Source organism: Scardinius erythrophthalmus (assembly GCF_964197995.2).
Source record: "Scardinius erythrophthalmus genome assembly, chromosome: 2".
NCBI classification, from domain to species: Eukaryota; Metazoa; Chordata; class Actinopteri; order Cypriniformes; family Leuciscidae; genus Scardinius; species Scardinius erythrophthalmus.
The window spans coordinates 65,350,083-65,371,314 of record NC_138222.1 but is presented as its reverse complement, the minus strand read 5'-3'; the positions used below and the strand labels follow the sequence as shown (position 1 = coordinate 65,371,314).

The 21,232-nt window shown below is 37.8% G+C and overlaps 1 protein-coding gene across 3 annotated transcripts in view; it reads right to left on the bottom strand.

The window, feature by feature from the left end:
• Positions 1–21,004, bottom strand: part of LOC308686994 (uncharacterized protein) — a 58,805-nt gene extending 37,801 nt beyond the window's left edge. For all 3 annotated transcript variants that reach the window (XM_081359155.1, XM_081359157.1, XM_081359156.1), the window contains exons 1-3: positions 20,888–21,004; positions 8,755–8,812; positions 2,589–2,688 (exon numbers count right to left, since the gene is read on the bottom strand). In XM_081359155.1, coding sequence (XP_081215281.1) covers positions 2,589–2,688; positions 8,755–8,769 — 115 coding nt within the window. In that variant the 5' untranslated portion in view covers positions 8,770–8,812; positions 20,888–21,004. The remainder of the gene's footprint in view (positions 1–2,588; positions 2,689–8,754; positions 8,813–20,887) is intronic.
• Between the last annotated feature and the right edge of the window lie 228 nt (positions 21,005–21,232).

Here is a 21,232-nt window from a genome sequence, read left to right as displayed (position 1 = left end):
ACAGATCAAGTATAGATAATGTAGTTTATGGAGTGCCCCAGTTCTGCTGTTTATCTTTAACTCCGACAAACCTCACCTGTCTGTAGTATTAATAATCATGAAGAAAATAATTAGCTGGTTCAGGTGTGTTTGAATAGGGTTAGAGGAGCTAAACTCTGCACCCAGGGCCGACATGGCACATCCTTGTTATAGATTAAATATGAAAGTAAAACGGTCAGTAGGTGGTGGCAAGTTACTGTCTTTACGAGTGAGTCATTCATTCAAACTTCTTGTTCCAATCGGGAATTCTTTGATGAAACACTGTTGTGTTGCTCGGAGAAGATCAATTCTCGCGGTGCCAGGTTCAGAGGTAAGTGCATTGAAGGTGAATATGATGGATCGCCAGACAGGCACAACTGTGACAAGTTGCCGTTAGGATGAACATTTTTACGAAAAGGGATCGACAGGTAGAGGTAGCGGTAACAGGTTGAGTTGCAGTCACACGTGCAGTTTAACGGTGTCATGACACGGAAAGAATTTTGCCAGCTGAGCTGACTGTTATCTTCACTTATATGAATGAGCAACGCATGAGTAGTGAAACTAGAACTACAACATTTGGAAGAGCAAGTGCAGAAAGGGGAAAGAAGAGTGAAGAGAAAAACAGCAAAAGCGTCCAAAAGAGTAAAATATGAGCAAAAAATGTAAGAGAGCACAAAGTACAGAGTAATAAAATCAAGGAAAATATTTTTTTAAGAAAACATGAACATAAGTTTAAGTTTTGTGCAATATATTTTTACATGTGTTTTTTACATTTTTGATTCATGCTTATTAATTTTTTATTCATGACTGCAATTATTTTGACGGAATATTGATCCCATATTGAAGGTGTAGGATAAAAAGACACACCCACGAAATGTATTTAAAAAGTAATAATAATAATAATAGTAATAAACAGTAGGGTTGCAAAATTCTGGGAATTTTCAAAGATGGAAACTTTCCATGGAAATTATTGGGAATTTAAGGGAATTAACAGGAATTTATGGGAATAAACGGGAATAAACTGGGAATTTTCAAAGTTGAGGGTTGGCTCTTCATAGGGAACTTAAATATAGTTGAGGAAAGTATCTTTTTAGCATAATCTTGACTAAAACAAACAGATGCCATTCAAATACACTTGAATATCCATGCCATTCCTCAATCACTTGCACATAGCACACTGCTTACTGCATGGCTATTGAGACCACACCCCCTACTGGCACTGTGCATGAGACCACACCCCCTACTGGCACTTTGCACGCCTCCATCACATGTACAGAAGCCCAAAGCACAAGACTATTGAAGGCAAAGTGAAGTTAGTTTTGATGATATTATGGGGAAATATATTTTTTAAATGTTTAAATTGCAAATATCACATACAAATGTATTCATCTAGTAGATAGCAAGCTGATAAGTTAGATGCTAAATAAGCTAGCATAGCTTTATTTACCACATAAGTAGGGCTGGGCGGTATGACGGTATATATCGTTACCGCGGAAGAAAATGTCAACCGTAACAGATTTTTTTATTCCGTGTATACCTTGACATGTAAATAAGTAGGCGTGGTTAACTCACGTGCAGCGTGCGTGAGACTGAGACACTGATATTTTAAACATGAAGAAAGACCAAGAGGATCCACAAAAGGAATTACGTTTTCAAAATTAACGTGATATTTTCGGGGGGGAAGATGCAGAAGTCAACTAGAGCAGTGCAGCACACTGAAAGTTTAGAGAGACGCACATGCTCGCAACAAGGCTTACTTGACAACACGTTCATATATCAATATTCTAACGAATAGAAATAACCTTAAATAATGTATCTGTCCGTCTCTTATGTGTACAGTTACTTTCAGAGTGGACGCGCAAGCGGTTGCCGTGGTAATGAATATTTCCAAAATTCCCCAGCTTAAGTTCCCATGGAAATTTACCGGAAACTTTACGGAAATTTACCGGAAATTTTCCGCCCCTTTGCAACCCTAATAAACAGTAAGTTAAAAAACAGTTATGTAATGGCAAAACACTGAAGCCAGTAGTTTACTGTACAATTGAGTTGTGTGGGTCACCATTGGGCTGACAAACCAACAAAAGTTTTTTTTTTAGCTAATATGTAATGTAATTGCATATTTTTGGTATCGGATCTCATAAAATTGGTATCGATAAAAGGTATTGTTCAGGAACCACTATCAGTCAATTTTTTTTAACAATACCCAGCCCTAATTACTAGGGATTTTAAATTATGTTTTTTCAGAAAATTGACTTTGACTATGAACTTTAAATATGTGTAGCGCTGTCATTTTTTCTCGGATTCCATGAAATCATAAATCATTTTGAAGAAAAAAAATCATAAGCTCAGAAGAGAGAATCGAGATGCATTTTAGCACATTCAATTTATGGATCAATCGATATTAAATACACATACACAGGACTAAATGTAATATTAATTTCCCTTTAAACATGATTGTTTTCAAATAAATTTAGTACAAACTCAAATTGTCATTTTCTGAGGGTGATTTGATGTTTAAAGCTGCTAACACAAAACTGATGTTGCTCAAATTCATAATGAAATTTACTTACCGAATGAAGGAGGTAGTCCAATGCTCTTATTTGAGGAATCACTGAAACCACTGTCAACACAGACAGCACTGGCATCAGGGAGTTTGGGATAGTGATGCATCTTTAGGGGGGAGAAAATGCATCCTCTTAATAAAGAATCTATGAAATTCACATATTAAATATTGTTGAATGAAAACAAATATTAAAACTAAATATTCCTTGTGAAATCTGTGGTAACTTGTTATTGAATTTCTGATTATGAAACATTACAGTTTTTTAATAGCCTGGTTAAAACCAGACCATTCTCAGTAGTAACTGAGTTATGGTCTGGCAAAGCTTCATTAATAACTCATTTCCAAAGGGGCGTCACCAACGGACGTCGCTCAAATGCCTCTGGGCACAATTGGATAGACCTAAAACTCCTAAAACCAATCAGAGCGATCGTCATCGTGTAAAGCCATATGCTGCGTCCCAATTCGCCTGTTACACTACGCCATAAAAGTATTTACTCTTTTTGTGAAGAAAATGTATTTATTTTTGAATGTGTAGCAAAAAAGTAGGCAAGCTTTGAGACATACTACTTCGTCATCTTTATCGGACGGATCTGTCCGATCATCCTGTCATGTAAACTGCCCTGTCAATCATCTTGTCACAGTTAAAATCCTCTATTAAATCTAATTTAATTTCCTACCGTTTCGGAGAGAAATGTAGTAGCACGTTCATCTGCCAGTGGGTCTTTCATGACTGTCCTCATGTGTTTGCAATTTGAATATAATAATGCATGTAAAAGTTGGTGGCTTAACCAACGGACGTCGCTCAAATGCCTCTGGGATATTGGATGGAACAAAAACCTACCAGAGCGATCGTCACCGCGTAAAGCCCACCCCAATGTTTCTGATTGGTGCCTCGATTTCGACGGATTAGAAATGGGCTTGAATAAGCTCTTTGCCAGACTACTTGCAGAGCAAATCTAAATTTACTGGAAATTGTCTGGGTTTTCCCAGGCTAGTTTTTGAATTGCTTACACAGTAAAAGTGTTACTTGAGGCTCACTCAGTGAAAGCATTCACTCATGTGCCGAATCTTCAGACCTATAGTCTATAAAACTACAAGCACATCAGGGGCGGCGGCAGATCATTTTTAACGCATGTGCTGAGGGGGTGCTAGATCATTGACAAGGGGGAGCTGCGCAATTATAGGCAATATATATATATGTATATATATATATATACACAGGTGCTGGTCATAAAATTAGAATATCATCAAAAAGTTGATTTATTTCAAGAATTCAACTTAACAGGTGAAACTAATATATTATATAGACTCATTACATGCAAACTGAGATATTTCAAGCCTTTATTTGTTAGAATTTTGATGATTATGGCTTAAAGCTTATGAAACCAAGAAATCAAAATCCCAGAAAATTAGAATATTACTTAAGACCAATACAAAAAAAGGATTTTTAGAAATGCTGGCCAACTGAAAAGTATGAACATGAAAAGTATGAGCATGTACAGCACTCAATACTTAGTTGGGGCTCCTTTTGCCTGAATTACTGCAGCAATGCGGCGTGGCATGGAGTCGATCAGTCTGTGGCAGTGCTCAGGTGTTATGAGAGCCCTGGTTGCTCTGATAGGGGCCTTCAGCTCTTCTGCATTGTTGGGTCTGGCGTATCGCATCTTCCTCTTCACAATACCCCATAGATTTTCTATAGGGTTAAGGTCAGGCGAGTTTGCTGGCCAATTAAGAACAGGGATACCATGGTCCTTAAACCAGGTACTGGAAGCTTTGGCACTGTGTGCAGTTGCCAAGTCCTGTTGGAAAATTAAATCTGCATCTCCATAAAGTTGGTCAGCAGCAGGAAGCATGAAGTGCTCTAAAACTTCCTGGTAGACGGCTGCGTTGACCTTGGACCTCAGAAAACACAGTGGACCAACACCAGCCGATGACATGGCACCCCAAACCATCACTGACTGTGGAAACTTCACACTGGACTTCAAGCATCTTGGATTGTGTGCCTCTCCATTCTTCCTCCAGACTCTGGGACCTTGGTTTCCAAATGAGATGCAAAATTTGCTCTCATCAGAAAAGAGGACTTTAGTCCACTGTGCTTTATTAAATCCAGAGTCAACGCAGGCGTCTACCAGGACATTTTCAGAGCATTTCATGCTTCCTTCATTTTCCAGCAGGATTTGCACCTGCCCACACTGCCAAAATAACCAAAACCTGGTTCAATAACCATGATATTATTGTGTAATTACTGTGAGATTTCATGTAATATTCTAATTTTCTGGGATTTTGATTTCATGGTTTCATAAGCTGTAAGCCATAATCATCAAAATTATAACAAATAAAGGCTTGAAATATCCCAGTTTGCATGTAATGAGTCTATATAATATATTAGTTTCACCTGTTAAGTTGAATTCTTGAAATAAATCAACTTTTTGATGATATTCTAATTTTATGACCAGCACCTGTATATATATGCTTCCAGAAATTATTGGGGGGTGCTTTGGTCTTTCTTGGGGGTGCTGAAGCTCCTGCTAGCCCCTCCCTAGCGCCGCCCACGAAGCACATTATACGCCTTACACTCAGTTTGCAATTGTAAAACAAAGTTTTAGCAAAATGCTCTACAGTATTTTATTTGCTTGTATGTTTGCTGTGACTTTTCTGTAGCTGTTTTTTTCACCATTGTTGAGATTGTAATGCTGATTTTTGATGTTTGTGTGTGACTCTAAAGGATGCTGTTTAATTTTTTGTACATGACATGCTTAAAAATCCATCATTATAACAGAGGAGAGTTGCTGGAACTCTTGCTGTAGTTTCACAGTGGTGGTAAAGTCAAATTTAAGTCTGTTAATAATGTAACACTTTTGATAAGGGATTGAACACTGAGATCAGTGAATCAAGCGTGATATAACGCTATAATCTCTTTCTCTTCACTATCATTTACAGGATAAACATGAACATCAGAAGGTTGAAAGATTTAGAACAACTTACTGAGAAGTATCTGGTGTAATCACTCAATCAATGTTTCATCCGCGGAAATAAAACAGCTTGTAAACATGTCACGTAACATTACATTTACTTTATTGGAGTTGTGTGGATTACTGTTATGATGATGGATGCGCTTTCAGTGGCTTCAAAATCTAGGGGACCATTCACTGCCATTATAAAGCTTTGAAGAGCAGGATATTATTTTATATAACTCTGATTATGTTTGACTGAAAGAAGAAAGTCATATACATTAGGGGTGCAATATCGGCCGATATGGTCGTTTTTTTTTTACACATCGGTATCGTTCCGATGTCAAAATATGGCCGATGTGAACAGGCCGATATTTGACGTTTGAAGCTGAAGATGAAGTTGATGTAGAGAACGCGCCTGAGAGAAATACACATTTCATACAGATGACATAAGCAGAGAACAGTCTGTTTTCTTTAAAAATAAAAGTTTCAAGCTTTCTATATATGTCTCAGGTCTGTGAGGCAGGTAGGTTTCGGTTCATTTATGAGACGCGCTGCTCCAGGTTCACGCGCCGTCGCATCTGTCCTGATGAAATATTTTCTATTTACTTAATCCAGGCAATTCGTTGATGAAACACTGATCAAAATTAAGATACAATTTAAACAAAACGAAATTAAATTTAAAGACAGGCTTTGTGCTTTTCTGCTTGAGGTCTCTGTTAAAGTTTTAAAGCAGTTTTTAAGTGCCGCTTTCAGAGCGCTCACGTCTGTAACGGAGAACTGGCCCGCCGCCCGTACATTGTTAATGCAGTCCAGTGCGACTTATGTTTTTTTTCCTCTTCATGACACATTTTTGACTGATCGTTTTTGACTCGTGGATATTTGAATATATTGCTTGATATTTGATACCCGTTCGAATTTTGTTTTTCTCAAAAGTGACAGCACGTGTGATTTGTGGATTACTGATAAGCACGAGTTGAGAAACAGGCGTTTATTTATTCATTCTCAGTGTTGAGAAACGTAGCCTTCATGTGTTATTGTGTTAATAATAACTAAAGTAGCCTAACTAATTATGTAACATATTTATTTTTGTATGAAAACTAGCGCGTTCGTTACTTATGGATTAAAAAAGTAGGCTACCGTTGTATCAGTGCTGCGCGAGCTCTCTCTCACAAACACAGACGCGCGCACAGAGAGAGAGAGAGAGAGAGAGAGAGAGAGAGAGAGAGAGAGAGAGAGAGAGAGAGAGAGAGAGAGAGAGAGAGAGAGAGAGAGAGAGAGAGAGAGAGAGAGAGAGAGAGAGAGAGAGAGAGGATAACTGTAAAATGAAAAATTGACGGGCTAGGTTTAAATTTTGTTCTTGCTTGTTTGTTTTTTTTCTTTCAAAATGTCAGAAAGCATTTTGTATTATCCATCCGTGTTTTTAAAATTCATTAAATGACGGACGTTTTACTGTTAACACAGCCCATATGTCAGATTCGTCTTATAGCCTACTTGTTATTATTTTTAGAATAAGTGATTCGTTATGCTATTATTGGACTCCTGTCTATTCATTGTCAACTGTTCTCTATATGTTTGTATTGGCTAACATTTATTCAGCTAATGTGTGTCCTGTTTAAAATGTGCAATGTTCAAATGCAAAGACAGCACGTCACAAGAAGCCCTTTTCCCTGTGGTATTTTTTAGTATCATATTTGGATATTGGAATAATAAATGAAGTAGCCTATCTTAATTGTACACATTCCTTTTTTTTTTGTTTGTTTGTTTTTTTACTGTTTTATAAGGGTTTCTTAATTTTAGACAAGTTGACCAGCACACATTGCAATGCAATATAATGCATGTGTGTCCTATGTGTGACATATTTTGCACACAGGTAAAGGTGCCCAATATCAGTAATTTCTAAAGTAAAAAAAATGTGTTTTGGAAAATAGCTCTTTATTTGATAATCATTAAAATTTGTTTTCTATACAGAGATATCGACATCGGTAAATATCGGTATCGGCCATGACAGCAATATTAAAGGGATAGTTCACTTTGAAATTAATTTTTGATATGTTTTAGCTTACCTCAAGGGCATCCAAGATGTAGGTGTCTTTGTTTCCGCAGTAGTTTCAATTTTGATATTTTTAGGTCAAACCGTTCTTGTCTGTCAGTCATATAATGCAGGTCTATGGTCACTGGCTCAAAGAGCATGCACAAAGTCCAAATGAAAACAATTCCCCATCGTCCAAATGAAACAATTCCCCATCATAAGTACACATTGATGGCCTAAGACACGAAACGAGCGGTTTGTGTGAGAAAACGAACAGTATTTATATCGTTGTTATCTCTTGAAAACAGCACACGTCCAAATAATCTGACGGCGCGGGCGGGTATAGATGTATACACTAGATGTCGCCTTCGCTACTGCAGTTCATTGGGACGAAACCGTAGCCAAGGCGGCATCTATATATCTATACCCGCCCGCGCCGTCAGATCATTTGGACGGTGTGCTGTTTTCAAGAGATAACAACAATATAAATACTGTTCGTTTTCTCACACAAACCGCTCGTTTCGTGTCTTAGGCCATCAATGTGTACTTATGATGGGGAATTGTTTCATTTGGACGATGGGGAATTGTTTTAATTTGGACTTTGTGCTTGTGTTTTGAGACAGTGACCACAGACCTGCATTATATGACTGACAGACAAGAACGGTTTGACCTAAAAATATCAAAATTGAAACTACTGTGGAAACAAAGACACCTACATCTTGGATGCCCTTGAGGTAAGCTAAAACATATCAAAAATTAATTTCAAAGTGAACTATCCCTTTAATATTGGTTATCGGTATTGGCCACAATTTTCACATCGGTGCATCCCTAATATACATCTAGGGTGGCTTGAGGGTGAGTAAATCATGGCATGATTTAAATTTTGGGGTGAACTATCCCTTTAAGATGTGTTTACTTTTACATTTAAGGGTTATATTCTCATCTGTCAACCTTTTTAATTGTATAGTATTTAAAATAGTATTTCCATTTTGCACAAAGGCAAAAAAAATAAAAATATCAACAAATATTTTGGTGTACGGTGCCATACTTGTTACAGAACTTACAATTGATTACAAATTCAATAAAAGATCTATCAAATCATCATACATCAAATGTATTAAAATTAAACTATTGCAGGTTAATAGTTTTACGTCTTCAAATAAGGTTCATGAACAAAAGTTTTAACTCACAGGGTTTTCTTCCATCTTGTTTCCTCGTCACAGAAGACCTCCACAACTCTTCAGTTATCTGCAAAACACAAAATAATTCATTACAAATAAACACTCATTACTCAGATTTTTTCCCCAATTTTTGTATTTAAACAATTTGATATATAATATAATTATTGGTCTCTCTCTCTCTCTCTCTCTCTCTCTCTCTCTCTCTCTCTCTCTCTCTCTCTCTCTGTGTGTGTGTGTCTATCTATCTATCTATATCTACATCTATATATATATATATATATATACCGGTATATACACACACACACACACACACACACACACACACACACAGTAAAAAGATGTGTTATAAAACAAAACTGTGTTGAAGGTATTTTGTGTTTATGACAAAATAAGATGTATTTTAAATGGTCTCCTATAAAAGCTCTAAAATAAATAATACAATAAATGAAAACAAATGAATAAAATATGAATTTTTAAAACCTTAAAGATTGAAGGGTGTTTTTTGGCAGCCAATCACTTCATACCTCTTGTCTTTTTCAAATGCTGCATTCACTGTGGTTTTCACACTTAGGTAAAGTTGGTTTTATATTCGCACAGTCGCACTTTTTTGCTTAAAAACTGTCTCAATAACAAGCGCAATAAAGCACATTTTTGCTAAATAAAAGCAGCTACATGATCTTTAGGACAAAGATGGTGAACTACAACACTCTCCACAATCGATCAAAATGGGCAAATATTGTTTTAATGGCATACAAAGTTGCAACTGCTCACTGAACATTCAATGTGTGTGGTAAAGAAGATTAGGGACCGTCTAAAAAGGTCTATTTTTTTTCCATTGTGTGCAAACAGACAACTACATTTTTGCAAAGTACAGATGTACCAGCACATCTCTCTCACATTATGTGTTCTAATGCTATTGATTGTACTTTAGCAACAATAAAAAATGCATTATAATGATTGTATTTAGGAAACCTGCCTCACTTTACATAATGTATACATATTTTTTAGAATAAAATATCATTAATTCACCAAAGGGATTTTTTACTATCCGAAGGTTGTAGCATGTTCCTAGTGACCACACTGACTTACTACAGGTGAAATTTGGACAAAAAGTCCCTTACTGTACATACAGTTGACAAATATGTTTTTTTTTAAATTACTGTAATTCACCCTAAGTATTTTTTCGTGTTCCAAAGGGTGTAGTGTTTTCCTAGTGACCACACTGACTTACTACAGGTGAAATTTTAACAATACCTCCCTTAGTAGGGATGTCCCGATCAGAGGTCGACCGATTCATCGGTTTTGCCGATTAATTGGCACCGATAGTTGATTGGTGGAACTATCGTTATCGGCAAAAATACACCGATAGTTTTTCCTGGTTGCGTCCGTTGCTGGAGCAGCTGAGAAGCGCGCGCTGTCATTCATTAAGCCTTGTTTATACTTTCGCCTGGCTCCGCAGCGCGAGTCTCCGCAGACTGCGCGCGCACCTCCCCAAACGGACGAGGCGTTTATACTTGACGCGCTCGCTGTTGTACTATTCTGTGAAACGACAGGGGGCGACTCGAGTAATTGTCCTCTAAACCATCAGGAATCAGAGGTGAGAAGAAGAAATCTATACACACGCGACAATGTTTATTTTAGTACACCACCACCAACCACACTACAAAAAGAATCGTGTAAACCCAGTAAACCCTGAGATTATTACTCGTGACAATAAAACAAAATATATGGATATGAGAATGTGGATACAATATAACTAAATTAACAATATCTTACATATTTTCTCATTTCAAAAACATTGCATTAAGTTTCGTGAACATTTTTATTAAACATGGACCTTTATGTTCATAAAAAATACTTTTTATGCAATTGTATGCTCATTTTTATAAATGTAAGTACCAGTAACTCATTTAGACGTGCAAACTGGGTGCCGGTGTGGTGAGAAGTTCGAGCTCGGCCAGATTCGGCGCGAAGTCGTTCATCTTCGGATGCGGCGCCGTGCGCGTTGTTACAAAATCTGCCGTGCACACCGCCAGGCGAAATGGGCCTTTGCGCACCCAACGCGCGACCGCCCACACCTCGATGACGTAATTTTTGCCGCGCGCACCTTCGCGCTCGTGCGGACGCGTCGAGTATAAACCAGGCTTTACACAGTAAGAGAGAGCTGAGAAGGGTCTGCTGGCATCACGCAGTACAAGAGCGACCTCTAGAGGTGTAATAAAACTATTGCTGATGCCTCGTGTTGTTAATTTCCACACGTGATGCTGCGTGCTGCACTGAGAGAGCACATGCTGCGCGAGGAGAGCGCTGACATCAGATGCACCGACAGCTAAAAGGTAGCCTATAGCCCTATTCGCACGGGATTAGTATTACCCCTGGACCTCTGTAATTAAGAAATTACCCCCTGACGTCTGTGTTTTTGGTGGCTCATTCACACGGGCAAATAAATGTTCGTAATTCCCTCGAGTTTACGGACTTTACAGCATGCGCCCACCCATTCACACTTCACTAGCTGAACGTGCTGAAACGAAGATCGCGCTGCAGTATTGCAATTCAAAAAAAGAACTTATTTAAAACCAATTTATTAGAGAAATATATTATAGAATTTCATAGTATTGTATAAATATATAATAGATCTTCTTTTTCTTTTATTCTTTGTCCATATTTACAACAAGCCTGCCTGAAGAAGGTATTATGAATACCGAAACGTCGCGATAGGCTTGTTTTTCTATTCATTTTATTTGGTTTATTTCATTTTATATCATTTTTACTCTTTCACACTTTGATTTCTTGAGATAGCCTACTTACAGGATGGACGTCTTTAGAGGCCGTGTGAGACAAAGAAATGCTCCACGATACAGACTACTAAATTACACTACCACAAAAAGCGTCCAAACTTTCCAAAAGAGCTTCCATGTTGCGCCAAAATACTTAATTTGACGTTTCCATGACAACGGTCCGAGTTGAGCTTCCGGATCACGTCTTTATTGTAGTTTGTTTTCTCTTTTGCAGCACTTCATAGTTTTTATTGGAGAAAAACTATAATCGGATTGGAGTAGATCATATCGAGAGATTTTATTGTTAATATAGTTTTAATACAGACGTAAAATGGACTGTTAAACGGCCCATAATTGTTATTACGTTCTTTAGGAAACGATAGGCTCACAGAAAAGCAGCCCAAATCACAGACATGGGGATTCGCACGGGACTGGTATTATCAGAGGACCCCTGTGTTGACCGAAATACGGTAGGGAATTTTCGGGGGAATTTTTACAGACATTTTTACAGACATGGCAGATTCGCACGGGATAAAAATCACAGACGACCTCTGCGATTATTACAAATTACCGGAGGTCCCTAGGCAGGGGCGGTTCTAGAGGCGGGACCACAGGGGCCCTGGCCCCTGCTGAAATCTGATTGGCCCCCATTCCTAGGAGTGGGGGGAAAAATCGATTCTTAGATGCATCACGATGCGGACGTGGACGATTCTGAATCGATTCACAAATGTCAAAAATCGATTTTCTAAAAATATATATATATTTTTTCTAGGGCTGTTTTCGACTAAGGATTTTCATAGTCGAATCTGATTCGTTAGATTTTGCCGTAGTCGACTGAAAGTCGAACCTTTTTTTTTTTTTTTTTTTTTTTTTTAAGATAGCAGCTAGATTATTTCCATTTCAAACAAAAGAGCTAAAAAAAACTAAAAGAAACACATGGTGATACATTTTTAAAATAAAATACATTTTTATTTATTTATATTAGTAAGCTACAGGACATCGTCTTTCAAAACATGACCTGCGCGAAAGCGGAAAATATTTTTTTGTACCCAGCCCTTCTGAAAATGCGAATGCGTCTCAGCTGTCCCCAGCACATTTCAAACCAAACTGACGCCCATGTACCGTATATTTTCCACACTATAAAGCGCACCGGATTATAAGGCGCACATTCAATGAATGGCCTATTTTAGAACTGTTTTCATATATAGGGCGCACCGGATTATAAGGCGCATAGAATAGAAGATACTGCAGTCAAACGTTTGACTGGGTTTGCGTTATGCAGTGGTCACCAACCTTTTCATAAGATCACATCCAAAGTCAAATATAAACCAAGATCTACCACTTGCAAAAAAAATATGAAAAAACAAGTGGCTGAGCTGTAAAACCTTGTTTATACTCGACGCGTCCGCCTGAGCGCGAAGCTATGGCGCGAAGGTAATAAAAAACTAATATCCGTCTGCTCGGGCAGATTCTGCTTAACAGCGCGCGCGCCTCCGCATCCGAAGATGCACGACTTTGACCCGAATCTGCCCGAGCAGACGGATATTAGTACATCTCATCATCACACCGGCACCCAGTTTGCGTGTCTAAATCAGTTGTATGGTCTGGTGTTCAGTCTAAAACAAAACAGTTGCGTCAAGTATAAATGCCTCGTCTGTTTGAGGAGTTGCGCGTGCAGTCAGCGGAGGCTCGCGCTCCGGTGCCAGGCGAAAGTATAAACAAGGGTTAAGTCAGCGGTTGTTTTACAGACATTAACATAAGGCGCCAGATCCATAAAGGCGCTCCGGATTATAAGGCGCACTGTCGTTTTTTGAAAAAATTAAAGGCTTTTAAGTGCGCCTTATAGTGCGGAAAATACGTTAGGCTATTCGACTATGAGGTTCATAGTCGAATCAGACCTCTCCGAATCGAATCGTCGAATCCTCGACTATTAGAAGTCAGCCCTAATTTTTTCCTAATAAGGTAATATTGACGGAACGCAAAAGGCGGAACTCTAAGGCCGGTGACACACTGGATGCGTGGCGTTTCTGTTGCGTGTCAGCTGCGTGGCGGCTGCGTCGCGTTTTCCATGTCTTTGCACACCAGAAGCGTGTCTGACGCGGCGCTGTTGCTGCTAGGTGACATATTGGTGACATATTTACATATTTGACATATGGGGAGAGAGTTGTGGAAGGCCTATACTTCATGTTCAACATAAATATATAGCAGCAAAGACAATGTCGGCAGTGTTGACGGCAATATAGACTATAGAATATTGCATTCTGTATTGACAGGTGCAGTATTTGAAAATCGAAAATATTTTTTTAAATTGCATTTATATTTGCATTTATGTCAAACCCTAGACACTTTCAAACATCAAAATGACATTTATTAATATGTATTCGTGTCAAAATGTCATATAAACATCTTTTCCTATTCAATTTTGCTTGGAAACGCTTCTGAGACGCTTGCGTGTCGCGTGAAAAATAGGCGTCGGTTCTATTTCTAGAATGCACGCGTTTTCACGCACGCAGTGTGCAAGCTCTAACCTGTTAACATGGGAGCCGAAATAAAAACGGACACGCCACGCAGCTGAGACGCTTACGCCACGCATCCAGTGTGTCACCGGCCTAAAGCAGACGTGCAGTGCGCGGGCAGTCTGTGGCGCGCACATAACAGAGTCGCGCACATAACAGACGCATGATGGCTGAGCGCCAAATTCGAACGCCACCCTCTTCGTTAAAAGCTAACGTATGGAAAATTGGCAATTCCATTGTTACCTATTTAGTATTTTTTGTATGAGAGCTGCTTTCTGTATTGTTTAGTTTTCACATCAATATGCTGTGTAAACCGATCTGTTAACTGCCCTGCAATATGTGCAATGCCAGTCACAAAAAGTTAAATTTTGACTGTGCTCTCTGCAGATGTTCATTCACTTTTTTAAGCTGTTTTTGATTGTGGTATACAGCAAACATTTCAAGTCATAACTCTTTATTATTTAGTGCGGCTTTGTATGTTACTAATTATTCAGAATATGCGCAAGTCCACAAGCATTACGTTTGTATGAGAGCTGCTGGTACATAATTCTATATTTTTGAACGAAAACTGTTTGTGAATTTGCTACAGCTAAATGTTTTTTTGTCTGAAGGATTATATTGCTCATTGGAAATAACAAGAGGATGTTGGTTAGAAGTCTATTATTAAATGCTAGAGATTCAGAATATGCTGAAGTTTGTATTAATTTACTACAAGTTTGCTGCTAGTACAGGCACACATTTATTTTCTCTTTGCAATGTTGGGACATATGCTGGCAAATGTAACCTTACAGTTGACTTGCCAAATCACTTCCACTTGTTTCATTAATAAAATTAATATAGGAAGTATTGGAAGTAAGTTCGTCATGGGTCATCATAAATACTTTAAAAGTAGTAAAAAAAAAAAAAAAACGTTAATAATCGATAATCGTTACCCTCTGAATCGTAATCGAATCGAATCGTGAGGTGCCTGGAGATTCCCACCCATCAATCGTTGACGAGAAGAGCAACCGGAGAATTCTTCACAACGATCACAGATGCAATTCCACCCCAAAACAATTAACAATAATTTACTGTTTATAAGCGACGACGTGATTATGAAACTTAAAAGGTGGAATTCAGAAAGAAGTGCATTGTGTCCTTTATGCACAGTATAAATAAATTTAAAAAATCATTAAGAACTTTACTGGCTCATAATTTTATTAGAGCGTTTGAAAAAGGAATGACTGCCGAAATGTATTTGCACCATACTGAATAAATTATTTTGTGTGCTTGAATGTACCCTGTATTTGGCCCCTGAATGTAACATGTGGCCCCTTAATGGCCCCTGTTACAGAAAAATCCTAGAACCGCCACTGTCCCTAGTAGTGCTGCACGATTAATCGTATCGCAATCGCGATGTCAAGCCTACGCGATTATATGACGCAAAATGCTGCGATTTTATATTAAATAAATAAATGAATGTAATTAACGCAGCATCTCTTATTTTTTGGCATCCTTTGGCTAGTGTTACATGATCCCCACTCTTATTCATGCAAATGCTTTTAAACCATTCATGCGCGATAAGACAAGAACATCAGTGAATGTCCTCCTGACACACACACACGGCCCACAGATAGACGCGCGCCAGTATCAAGTTCTCTTTCGCGGTAGAACGAACAACACACATGTATGCCAAAATGAACGCGCTGCCTGTGAATGTCCTGACTGTGACACACAGAAAGACTCGCGCTAATATCGTGCGTGCGCACAAAACAGCATGCCAGAATACAGTTCTCTTTCGAGCTTGAACGAACAATAACACACACAATTATGCCAAAATGTCTTTTTGTGAGTATCTTCATAACATAAGAGCAGTCTTATGAACGTGAAGAGATGTGACTCGAGAGAGAATGAGGCGCGTGTGAGATCCGCGTCTCTGACAGCAGCGGCTGGTCTTAAAGGGACAGTACACAGTAGCCACTAATTATATCTGTCGCTAAAGTTAATCAAAGAACAAAGGGAACAGAGAAAAACACTCACTGCTCTTGACTAAAGAGCTTTTTTCTTTAGGCAGAATATCACTAATCTGTGTGTGCATTTATTTTCCTTGTCCAAGCAAGTTGACTCATGAAACCATTTGTTTATTATATCGCATATCGCAATATTGACCTCAATTATCGCAATATGATTTTTTCCCCAAATCGTGCAGCCCTAGTCCCTAGGTAATACTAATCCCGTGCGAATAGGGCTTAAGTATACACTACATGTTCATATCATTATAAAGTGATTAATTTGTTAACTAAATGCTGCATTAATAGAGAAAGAACAGCACAACAGTATGTTTGTTTGCCTTCAAGGCTGAGAGGACGCTAACATTACGTACCTCAAGCGGTTAAAAAACTGACAAAAATAAACGGAAGTCCGACCCGAATGTTTAATGTCACAATTGTTACCATCTATTTGCATTAGTTTATATCCAGCTGGTCACTTTTATGCATTTAATATGCAGAGAAGCTGCATATTTAAAGGAGTCATAATGTAGAAATTTCACTTTTCCACGAGAATCAATGTATGTTATGATTGCATAATGATTGTACACTGGCCGGGAAGCCGATATTTAAAAGTGAAGCGTTTGTTTACCTCAGGGTTTGTAAAATAGGCCACGTGCACGCGCACGAAAAAACGAGATTTTGATTTCTTCCCCCTCTTGACGTCAAGACGGGGGAGGATATGCCAAATATGGACACCGCAAACCTATGCCGCGGGAAGCCCGCCCCTCTCCCCCTCAGATTCAGTTTAGTCGACTCGAGAAAGATGGAGAAACCGAGTGCACACCTGAGATGCTCTGTGGGTGACTGCCACAAACAACATGCAAATGTGTTTTATCTACCAAAAACGGACGAAACTATCAGGGAACAGTGGAGGAAATTCATTTTTAATGACGCTGTCCCAACAACTCTTTCAAGTGGCGTATCGATGTGTGCGCTAAACATTTTACACCGGAATCATTTACAAATTTGGGGCAAAATCAGGCGAACTTGGCCTCGAAGCTCCGTTTGGGAAAAGGTGCCATCCCAACCATCAGGGACTTGCCAGAAATTGAAAAGGTAAGACTGTGTTTGTATTGCTCTACTGTGGTTAACAAATAGCAGCTAACTACGAATGCGGCTATTGTATGTAACGTTACCTTCGAGGTAAACACGGGGAATGGACTCTACGAATGCTAGCCACATCTTTCCACTTTGTTTTACACTAGCAGCTACAGTAGTGACGGTAAAGGAGTCCATGCTCAGTGGCCAATCAACGCGCCCCTCATTTGCATTATTATAATGACCGTCCACGACAGCCAAAACATCGCATCAGATCTCGCGAGACAATAATGCCTTTAGAAATAAGGGTCTGAGGGGCTCTGTGTTGATTTTTTTTCCACTTTTCTTTTTTAGAAGTGCCTGAAAGACTATAATAGAGCATTGGGTATCAAAGGTAACACAACATTATGACTCCTTTAAAGCTAGAGACGTAAGATAGCAAACTGATATGTTCATACAGCTGACAGAAACATAAACAAATCAGAAAAGCATTCGATTTCAGTTATTTTTTCATCATCACTTTAATACGTGTTTGGTTATTTTGATTAGATAATCAAGTGTTTATAAAAGATAAGCAAAAGTGTGAGACTATACATTTAATATGTAATTTCAATGCTCTGGCGTTGTAGATATTTAAGCATGACTGTTTGGATTTATATGAAATTATAACACTTACAATAAAATTCCATATGTAACATTAACTAAGGTTAATAACTTCTAGAATTGTTAATTATTTGTTTATTAACATATACTAATACATTTTTAAATTAAGGTTTTTTATTTGTTAACCATAATTATTGCACTATCAAACTAACATGAATGATCAAGGTGCAATTGTATTGCTCAAATATTATACTGATCAAATTTTGTTACTTTTTTATTAATTAAGTTGGCTTGAAAAAGAAGAGTTAAACAGTTACATTTTAAATGTAACTGGTTTTATTTGTTATTTAGAGTATTACTTTTTGTTTCAGTTTGAATGATTGTCTTTTATTGACTTCAATATTTATTCATATTATATATTTATTTAATTTAGCATGTTTTCATGGTTCAATACAATTGTATTATTTTTATAATAAAGTTCAGCACTGTTTTACTTGGAGTGCTATGTTTGTTTTTATCCAGTATTAATTTTAAAAACTATCGGTTGATTAATTGGTTATCGGCAAGTATGGCCCAACCTAACTATCGTTATCGGTAAAATCCACTATCGGTCGACCTCTAGTCCCGATACCACTTTCTCACTTACGATACGATACCGATGCCGCAGCTTTGGCTATTTGCCGATACCGATATCAATTCCGATATTTTTACTTTATTCTTGAGCTAATACTACTAATAATAAAATATACGGAAACACTTTGCTTAATTAGCCACATAAAAATATCTCACTCAAATGGAGAACAAATACTTCTCCAGTATATAGTCCACAACAACAGGTGATAATGAAAGACTGCCACCCTTTATTCAAAAGACCTTTAGATATGTTTGGTAATTGTACCTGAAAGAATTTAAAATTAATTTGCTATATTTTAAGATCAATATATTTGTTTCCTTAAAATTTTAATTAACTTTATTCTCATATGAATTATAAATAATTTATTTCTGTATAAAATAATACTACTTTTAATTTTTTTTAAACAAATCTGTTTTAGGATAAGAAATGAAAACCAATGCAATATGATGAATGTACAAAAGATGAGATCATTTTTGCTTTCGCGTAGTTCGATGCTTGAACAGTTTGAATCCATTCGCGCGCGCGTCCAAAGCAAATAGGATGCGCCGCGCACGTATAATGATAAAGCGAGTGTTTGAAGCGATATAGGCGCGTGTTCAGAGCTAAGCTACAGATTAGGTGTCCCTAAAGAACCATGTCTATGCGCGTATCTAACAGTAACGTTAGTTCCGTATTACATTAATTAATGTGCATGTGAGTTTTATTTATTTTTATACCGTGTATTCTCCATGTAAATCCATGTACCGGACGTACGTTCAGTACGAATACATGTAGGCTACCGTTCCACCCCTAATAGGTATCGGATCATAGGTATCGGGTAATTTTTTTTTTTGTCCCCTCTGATATCCGATCTAGCGTTTTGGGCCAGTATCGGCACGATACCGATGCCGTGGATCGGATCGGGACATCCCTATCCCTTAGTGTACAATTATCAAATATGTTTATGTAATGAGCATATTATTACATATGTTTATTACATATGTTTATGAAATAAACTGTAAATCACCTATAGTGTTTTTTTATATATATCCAGGTTGTAGTACTTTCCTACAGACCAGACTGACTTACTACAGGTGAAATTTTGACTATAACTCCCTTACTGTACGTACAATTATCAAATAAGTTTATGAAAAAATTACTGTAATTCACCTAAAGTATTTGTTCATGTTCCAAAGGCTGTAGTGCTTTCCTAGTGACCAGACTGACTTTCTACAGGTGAAATTGTGACAATACCTCCTTTACTGTACATACAATAATCAAATATGTTTATAAAAAAAAAGAAGGTACAGCAGTAAGGGTAAAAATAGAGGTTGTGAAAGTTATCCCCTGTCCTCCTTAATGACACTGGTTTGATGTCTCTGCCTTGCTGCTGGACAAAGCTATTACAAAAACAATGTTAATTTTGGACATGCGATACCCATTTCAAACAGTAGGGGTAAAGGAGAGGTTGTTAAAAATGCCCACTGAGGCCCCCTACCGAACTGCACTGGTCTCATGTCAATAGGCCCTTCTAAATCAAAAAGCTATTACAAAAACAGGCTCTGCGTTTTACTTAAAAACGAAGAAAAAGTGCACTTTCCCCACGGTCCCTTACTCGCATATCCGTCAAGAGCGAGCTTTCCCGGCGAAACTCACATCGCGGCGGCTTTTGAGGGACAGTGCTTATTAGATAGAGCGAAAATACGGAAAATTAAGCTTGTGAAACATTGTTAGCCTTGCCTTTTTAAAGGCAATAGGGTTTAAATAATTTTTGGCTTAGTCGTTTAGGAGTTATAGCCATTTTTCAGCGAATGTCCGGGGAATATCGAAAACAAAACTAAATTTACCCCGCTACGAGAAGTTCACGAGTACGCGGAAGTCCGCGAATATGCGAATATAAAACCAACTTTACCTAAGTGGTTTTCACTTGTTATTAACCAGATAAACTGTATCTCTGCCAGACGTCTACAGAAGCTCTTATTGATTTCAAACAATACTTTATTAAACGTCACTGGACTACATAAAACAAGTTAACAATACGTTTCTGTGTTCTTCCAATCCAAACACCACCTCAGCTGTAAAAACACAGGAAGTAGGCCTAACTCTGGCAAATACACTATAGCCTACATGTAACACGAAACCCGTGTGACTGACTTTTTTCTCTGGTTTCAAAGACATTTTATTCACTGTCTATTTATATTTTCATTTGTTTCTTGAAAAGTTACGATATTAAAGGCAAAAAAAAATGCACATGGCCATATAAAGACACACTTTAGCCTCAACAGACCAATCATACATCTCTGTGGAAACGGGTCAGTAATATCAGTAAAATGTAGCTTCAAGTTTCTCTACAAAGGGCTCATTTTGAGTAAAAATTATACTGTAGACTCTAATCATATAGCCGAATCACGAGCTCACGCTTATTTCTATTCCAAACAATATCAAATGTTTCCTTTCGGTATCGATCTAAAGTTGGTTTGACGTTTGACATTAGACAGATATTCATCCGCTAAAAACTTCAATAGATCCTGATTGGGTGAGTATAATGTATAAAATGTGGTTTACCTGCAAGGTATTAGGACGTAGAACTGAACACAGATGACAGTTTATTTGTTTTCTTCTTCTTCTTCTTCTTCTTCTTCTTCTTCTTCTTCTTCTTCTTCTTCTTTAGTTTTTTATGGCGGCTGGCAAACCAACTTAACGGTGCATTACCGCCACCGACTGGACTGGTGTGTGAATCAGGAGATATTGGAACTCAAAAAAAAAAAAAAAAAATTAAATCCTTTTTTCTAAATCTGTGTCTCTCAGAAACTTAATAACATATTGATAAATATTACTGGATGTTTTCCCTAATAAACCTTGCATTGTAAAATTATTCTGATTGACCATTCTAAGAGACTGAAAAAGCTG